The sequence below is a fragment of the Misgurnus anguillicaudatus genome, chromosome 17 (assembly GCF_027580225.2).
Source record: "Misgurnus anguillicaudatus chromosome 17, ASM2758022v2, whole genome shotgun sequence".
NCBI lineage: Eukaryota > Metazoa > Chordata > Actinopteri > Cypriniformes > Cobitidae > Misgurnus > Misgurnus anguillicaudatus.
This window is the reverse complement of record NC_073353.2, coordinates 29,226,885-29,235,050: the sequence shown is the minus strand read 5'-3', so window position 1 is coordinate 29,235,050 and position 8,166 is coordinate 29,226,885. Positions and strand designations below refer to the sequence as shown.

The following is an 8,166-nucleotide window of genomic DNA, read 5'->3' as shown; positions in this document are numbered from 1 at the left end:
GGGTCGAAAAATACTGGGACAATGGGAGAAATTGAAGTTGCGTGAAGGTGTATTGTGTAGGGCCATACGGGACCCGGGGACCGATGAGGAGGTTAGCCAGATTGTGGTACCGGCCAGCCAAGTTCGGGCACTGTTAGAGGCCTACCATGACCAGATGGGACACCAGGGGCAGGAACGCACCATGTCGTTGCTACGCCGACACTTCTACTGGCCAGGAATGGAGATTTCCGTGAGTACGTTCATTCAAGCATGTCCCCGATGTACTCTGTTTAAATCCCGGCAGGAACCCCGAGCACCGATGGTCCCGATCCACGCAAAGGCCCTCCTCCACATTGTGGCGATGGACTATCTGACCCTGAGTCGTCCCAAGGACCGGTACCAGAACATCCTAGTGGTGACAGATTTGTTCACCAAATACGCCTGGGCTATCCCCACCCTCGACCAGACAGCAAGTACCACAGCCACAGCATTATGGAGGGCAGTGTTCCAGCCATTTGGGTGCCCTGAGTTCCTGCACTCGGATCAGGGCCCGAACTTCGAGTCACGCGTCATCCGAGAACTATGCCAACTGTACGGGTGTGTAAAGACCCATACGACCTCGTACCATCCCCAAGGAAACGGAGGATGTGAGCGCTTCAATCAGACCCTGTTGAATCTGCTGGGAACTCTGGACCAGAGACGCCAGGATGATTGGGTGAGTGCCTTGCCGAATCTATTACAAGCCTATAATAACAGCGTGCACAGTACAACGGGGTATGCCCCCACGTACTTAATGTTTGGAAGACACATCCGCTTGCCCACAGATCTCCTATTGGGAGCAGCGGGAGGTGAGAGAGAAGGGAACGTGACCGAGTGGGTGGGACGACACCACCACCGTCTCCACTTTGCCTACGAGCAGGTCAATAAGAAGATCCAGGTAGCCGGAGAGAAGAACAAGAGGTTGTATGATAGGACGGCGCGGGATGCTCCCCTGCTCCCTGGAGAAAGGGTACTAGTCCGGGACAATCGGCGACTAGGTGGAGGTAAGCTGAGTGATCGGTGGGAGGCGAGGCCATACGTTGTGCAACGGCAGCAGAGACCGGGGCAGCCGGTCTACACGATCCGGCCAGAAGGGAAGCCTGGGCCGGATCGGGTAGTCCATCGGAACATGATCCGCCCTTGTCCAAATTATCCCCCACTAGCCACAGAGGTGGCTCCTAAGGAGCCGGAGGCTGCTACCCCCTGGTATGGAGGGTGGGTCATCTTTCCAAGAGGCCCGGCGGAGGGGCCGGCCCGAGTGGCCCCAAGGGAGCCTGAGAACTTACCTGTCGTAGTGGGTCCAGTGAACGACGTAGCCCCAGAGGCTCCAGGAGAGCCGGATAACTTACCTGTGGAAGGAGCCCCAGAGGCTCCAGGAGAGCTGGATGACTTACCTGCTGAAGAAGCCCCAGAGCCCCTACCACAGCGCCCCCAGCGGGAGACCCGGGGGCGGCCGCCCATCCGGTATGGAGAGTGGGTTACAGGAAGCGGTTCTAGGGACTAGAACCATTTCAGCGGGGGAGGATGTCACAGGTGACGTTTTAAATGAACGACGGGCGGAACCCGGCTTCCACATCTTATTTGGACGACGGGCGGAATCCGGCTTCCACACTTCATATCCGGGGTTTCCCCAAAGGCAAAATTAAGCCTGATCACGCTCAGGTGGGGCAAATTAACACAGCGGTTGCTAATAGGCTAACGAGGAGAAGAGTCAGGGTATAAAAACACCTTGCAGACATCAAACGGGGTGGTTTTGTGGTATACGTTGTGTACGTTGTGTTGCTGCTTTGCAGACGGACCACGCTGGTCGGATCGCTCTCCTGGGGAAGAGAGTAAGAGACAGTCAGCGGACGAAGGGATAGTGTGGAGTTTACGTGAGAAGGAGTGGACATAGAGCCATCGAGAGCACCGTGAACAGAGGTTATTGGCAACCAAGCGTGAGTAACAGCTGTGATACTTCTCTGCAAATGCCTTGTATGAAGAATTACCCTGGTGTGTGTTCTTGTGTTTCGTGAGGTCCCTGGCCCCACTGGAGAGGAGAGCGTGGGTGAGCCGCGGTTGACCAGAAGCACGGACGAAGCACCGCCCGCCAGTAAGCCAGTGGCCCTGTGAGAAAGAGGAAGTGCAGGTGAGCCAGGGAAGTGATAACCGACACGCCGGGCCTGTGAATACCATACATCTCTCCTTCCTTTGTGTGATCCAGTTGTTGCCCAACCAATCTCTCGAGGTCGTCGTGGTCAGGTGGCAAGGACGATCTAAAATTCACGTGACGTGGTATAAGAGTGCTGTGGGTGAGTTTCACTGATTGATGGTGTTTACGCTTGACTTGCTGTGCGTATGCTGTGCTTGTAGCGTTCGAACTGCCCAGCCTCTGACGAGACACGAGATGGTGACATCTGTTGCGGCCTGAATCCTATAGGGAGAGAGAGAAAATCAAGCCTTGTGCCCGGGGTGTGACAACGAGAGCTTCGTCAACAACCTACCTGAACCAGTGGAGCTCCGTGTGGGAACGAGGATCCCCCGGCACTGTGAGTAACGCAGCCTGTGAAATAACCTGTTCTGTGCTTATAGCAACAACCTACCTGAACCAGTGGAGCTCCGTGTGGGAACGAGGATCCCCCGGCACTGTGAGTAACGCAGCCTGTGAAATAACCTGTTCTGTGCTTATAGCAACAACCTACCTGAACCAGTGGAGCTCCGTGTGGGAACGAGGATCCCCCGGCACTGTGAGTAACGCAACCTGTGAAATAACCTGTTCTGTGCTTATAGCAACAACCTACCTGAACCAGTGGAGCTCCGTGTGGGAACTAGGATCCCCCAGCACTGTGAGTAACGCAGCCTGTGAAATAACCTGTTCTGTGCTTATAGCAACAACCTACCTGAACCAGTGGAGCTCCGTGTGGGAACGAGGATCCCCCGGCACTGTGAGTAACGCAACCTGTGAAATAACCTGTTCTGTGCTTATAGCAACAACCTACCTGAACCAGTGGAGCTCCGTGTGGGAACGAGGATCCCCCGGCACTGTGAGTAACGCAGCCTGTGAAATAACCTGTTCTGTGCTTATAGCAACAACCTACCTGAACCAGTGGAGCCCCGTGTGGGAACGAGGATCCCCCGGCACTGTGAGTGACGCAGCCTGTGAAATAACCTGTTCTGTGCTTATAGCAACAACCTACCTGAACCAGTGGAGCTCCGTGTGGGAACGAGGATCCCCCGGCACTGTGAGTAACGCAACCTGTGGAATAACCTGTTCTGTGCTTGTAGCGACTACCTACCTGAACCAGTGGAGCTCTGTGTGGGAACGAGGATCCCCCGGCACTCAACTACTTACCTGAACCAGTGAAGCTCCGTGTGGGAACGAGGATCCCCCGGTGCTGCGAGCATCAGTGGAGTGTTTGCCCTGGTCTGATTGTGCTCGATTCTGCCTCCAGGAGAAGCGGAGCGCGCCACGGGCTGCTGGGCCAGAGCCCCGGCCCCCAGTCTTTTCCCCAAGTGGCCCTGGAGGCAAAGAAGAGCCACTTTAGTTTTAAAGTTCCCTTTTCCCCTTCCCCCTTTCCCCTTTTAAATATTTAATAAAGCTTGTTTTAATTATAGTATACTCGTCTGTCTGGTCATTGGGGTGGTCTTGGGAAACTCCTCGAGGTGGAAGAGTTGAGAGGGGCGTGACCTTTAGTATAGTCGGGTCCGCCCCCGGCCGTGACATAAACGCATAAAAAGTCATGCCGTTTTGATTGATTGTTGTGAAAATGTTGTGCAAATGGGAGTGGCAGCTCGTGACTGCTCTTCCGAGGGGCGCAAATTCAAAATAAACCTTTTAGACGCGTCTGCAGGAGGCACTTATTTTGACAAGACATGCGATGCACACAGTGCTTTAAGTGGGCCGGAACGCGCCGGTACTCAGTACCGCCACTTCTAAAAATAGCTCTTGAGCGTACCACCACCTCTCCCTGAGCACAGAACGTGCTTTTAGCGTACCGGAACGCTCATTTGCACATCTATTTAAATCAGAGGTTTTAATCCTTTGGCTGCGCTGCCACTTTTCAGAGCGCTCTTCACAATGTACACTTCCTAATTCGTCCCACCGAGAGCAGAGACTACATTACCCATACACCCTTGAGTTTACAAGTTAAAAGCGCATGCGTCGCCTTTGCTGTCAGTCAGCCTCGACGTGCTGTGGAGAGGTGTGACTCACCATACCCGTCAAGTATCCCGTTGTGGCCGGGAAAGTCCCGTATTTTACCCTTCTTTCCCGCCGTCCTCCCGTATTAGTATTTTCCTTTAAATCTCCCGTATTTTATCCTCCGTGATTTCGCACGCAAAGGTTGTGATCTATAAAAAGATCCTAAAGAGTGCTAAAGATCCACTGATTCCGCTAATCCACTTCGTGTTTTCTCGCCCGCTCCGCAGCATCTCTGTGTGCACTCTCTGCCTGGACGACAGTTTCTGAAGTTCGTTGCATTAACAGGTAGATTTATTACATTATATCAGCTGTTAAACCGCAGAATTACTCATTTGGAAGTTTGTTTATGTATTTGTAAAATGTAAAAGTGCTAACAACTTAGCAAGCAAACAACAACAAAATATCCACATTCGTACTATTATCGTTTGTCTAATGGATTTAATGTTCCCGATCAGATCTAAGTTAATATAAACACTAAATTTGCTGTTGTTGGCACACTTTGTAGGCAAAAAATACAAAAAACACAAATGCCTTCACAAAATAAAGACAGAGAACAGAAAGGGAGGCTGCTTCTAAAGGCAGTTCAACATTACAAACATGGATTCAAAGATCCATCAAGCCAGCAGGTAAATCATATTGAATATTTTTTTGTCACACTTTAATTCTTGTTATTATATTTCCCATTATAATCACTTGTCTAAGTTGATGCTAGTAATATAACACATCATATTTATAATACTTTATTAAAACCATACTAATAGTACCATCCCCCTTAGTGCCCTTTTTGGTTTGGGACACTGCCCAACGAAATTTCAAAGAATTTGAACGACGCGCACAGTACTTTTACCACCCGCAAAATGGAAAACAATGGGAAAAAATAAAGTGACAACTTTCTAGTTTTAAATTGCCAGTATTTTGTTATTCTTGAACCCATAGACATGACATGCTGAATATAAAACCCCTTCAATATAGAAGTCCAGTCAGCAAAAAAAAAAGAAAAAAAAGAAAAATAGAGTACCGGCACTTCTTTTGGGCCACTTAAAGCACTGGATGCACATAGGTTTACTCGACACGCCCAACACAAATTTTTGAAATTATGAACCATAAACATTACAGGCTACATACATGTGATGAACTTCGCATTGAGCGCCCTCGAAAAAAGAAGTACCCGGCCGCTAGGCTGGCCATTCATGCCAGTTCCGCCGGACACGTCCCGAACATGTTTTCGGTTTCGTTCTTCGGAAGTCGCGTTGCTCGACCGCATACGTCATCAAGGTTTACAGTTTTTTTCAATTGTTTACACGCAATTTTGAAAACTGGGTTCTTTTTATCAAAATATAATCACAGTTATCCAAACACCACACTCAATTTGCATAATTCCTAGATTGTTTGCAAAATGACACGTTTAAGTCAAAACATACACACTTCAGTCAAAACATATACACATATTTGTGAAAATGCTATTAGTTTTCATTTCAACCAACACAGTCCTCAATGATCAGACACTATTGCAGCCAGTTTCACACTGCTGTGATAAATAAAAAACACATTTGTAAAAAAATTATTTTCTGAGATAGCATGTGCTAGATTTTTGTCCAGACATTGTTATGTAAGGGATAATTTAGATAAAAAAATTGTGACAAACCCACAACAATCTTCATGATTAGTTTGAGATAAGGGGAGAATGTACACAAATAGGCCTACTATAAACTTAACAAGCACTGCACAACACTGATGCTGCAGACTGAATATTTCATTTATTTATTTCAATACTTACAGTATTTCTTACCATTGTCAGTTATAGTAATCAAGCAACAATGAAATCATTGAAACAAATAACATCTGTAGACAAATAAAAAATAATGTATGAAGTACATACACTTTGACTCTGAAGAAAAATTTCTGTAAAAGAAACAAGTATACTGTAACTATTCATCATCTCTCCGTCTGGCTGCATCAGGCCATAAGATTTCATCCACATCATAGGCTATGTCTTCATTGGCAAGGCACCGTTGGAGGAATCCCCTCATGTGACGAATCCACCCCTGCACAGAAGCTGCTTCGATATGATCACAGGCCTCCTCCATGGCCTGAATGAGGGGCACACAGTCATAGGGCCAAAGGTCATATACCTTCCACCACCATGCTCTTTTATTGGATTCAGGAAGGGGGAGTATGGGGGAAGGTATAAGACTTCAAATTCAGGGTGCTGCATGGAACCAATTGTGGACCAGGGGCCGTATTCACAAAGAATTTTATCTTACCACTAAGAGTACTCTTAAATCGCACTAAAAGATTTTAGTTAGGAGTTTTCTCTTAAAAGTTATTCACAACGCCTTTCAGACCTACTTTTAGTAAGGAAAAATTATAACTCCTAAACTAAGAGTGAGTCTCCGTTGCTACGGATGACGTCAGTTCTCATGCACGAGCTGCCTCGCATTGACCACGGTGATTGGTTGTTAGATGACAGGCTGTCATGCGGAACATAACACAGACGCACCAAATCATGGAATTACAATTATCATGGAATTATGATAATTGAGTGATGAGTGAATTATCAAAAAATGTCTGTCCTACACAAAATAATAATAGTAATGCCATCGAAATGCATATATAAAAGAAAAGTCGTGAATGAAATTAAATTAAATCAAGGTAGCTATAACCAAATGAAAACCGCCAATTGCCTAATAATAAAAAATGACATTGCATTAACACTTGCTTGATTAATTTACATCCTATTAGCCTAAATAGACTACTTAAAGCAAGGAATGTTCCCATATTGAAGAAGCCTAATGTAATAAATAAATGACGGTGGATTATGAACTCGCCAAAACGGAACAGAAAGCCCAACTAGACGCAGGATCAGCTACTGCTGCTGCTGTCCCAGTTAGTGCTGGAAAAGAAACATAATAAAAGGGAAATTTGGCACTGAGATATCAAGCAAAACTAAGCGTGAGACGTGGGAGACAGTCATGCGCGAAACATGTACAACAAAACAACCGACCAATGTTTTCAACTAACCCGCTCGCAACTCCGGACCGCAAAAAAATATATAGGCTATATATATACCCGACCCGCTCCCTGGCCCGCATTTTTTTTAAAGTAGTAATTGTTTAAAATAGTTAACTGCCATTTTTATTTCAAACGACCCGACCGACCGCGACCCGAATATCATAAAAAATATTTTTGGATGACTCGTAACCGCAGGCACACGCTCATTTCGGATCAACCCGCGCATGGGGAGAGGATTTGTTTGCAGATCAATGCAGCATTCCCGCTTATGTCGCGGACTCGGACGACTGTGAGAGGCGGTGGTATGCATTACAATCGCAGTCAAGGGTTGAGATTGCAGCCTTTAAACGGGCAAGCATGGCAACAGGTTGGCGTACAATATTAAATATATAATATCATTATTGTTTCATGTAATTCTAAAAACTTCCTGCTTGTCACGAATGTAATGAATTGTAAAAAACAAATGTCATAAACAATATGCTTACATTAAAGTGTGCTTTTAAGTCTAGGCAAAGCTTTTGAGTTGGTGAAACTGTCCGTGTTAAGGAGGATCAGACAGCACCTAAGCCTTTAGGATTCTTTGTGAATAGGTCTTAGTGAGTTAGGAGTCCTCTCGACTTCTTTTAAGCTGTCCCAGACTTAGGTGCTACTTTTAGGGCTAAAATGCTTCGTGAATTACTTTTAGTGAAAAAAATTAGGAGTCCTAAAGTTAGGAGTGACACGCCCATTATTTTTAGGAGTTGCTCCTAAATTCGCCAGTTAGGAGCTACTTTTAGCCTTAAAATTCTTTGTGAATACGGCCCCAGAGCAGCCCGATGGAATAAGACATTGTCCCAAATGACAATGTACCGCATCTGGTCCACTTGGTTTAATGCTGTGACAATCTTGTGCAATCTGTCAAGAAATGCAAGTATTAGATTGCATTATAGGATCCCATATTTGCATGGTGGTGGAGG

The 8,166-nt window shown here is 46.7% G+C and overlaps 1 protein-coding gene across 1 annotated transcript; it reads left to right on the top strand.

Annotated features, from left to right (window-relative positions):
* Nucleotides 1–1,563: 1,563 nt before the first annotated feature.
* LOC141350174 (uncharacterized) lies at nt 1,564–3,611 on the top strand. The gene is made up of 4 exons (XM_073854792.1): nt 1,564–1,680; nt 2,035–2,126; nt 2,438–3,239; nt 3,283–3,611. Exons 1-4 carry the CDS (start codon nt 1,564–1,566, stop codon nt 3,295–3,297), a joined length of 1,026 nt encoding a protein of 341 aa, XP_073710893.1. The 3' UTR covers nt 3,298–3,611.
* The last annotated feature ends 4,555 nt before the right edge of the window (nt 3,612–8,166 follow it).

Coding starts and splice junctions, on each gene's coding strand:
- LOC141350174 (XM_073854792.1), top strand. CDS start 1,564: ATGAACGACGGGCGGAACCCGGCTTCCACATCTTATTTGGACGACGGG. Junction 1,681..2,034: donor TTAAGCCTGATCACGCTCAG/GTGGGGCAAATT, acceptor GTGTTTCGTGAG/GTCCCTGGCCCCACTGGAGA. Junction 2,127..2,437: donor GCCAGTAAGCCAGTGGCCCT/GTGAGAAAGAGG, acceptor TGAATCCTATAG/GGAGAGAGAGAAAATCAAGC.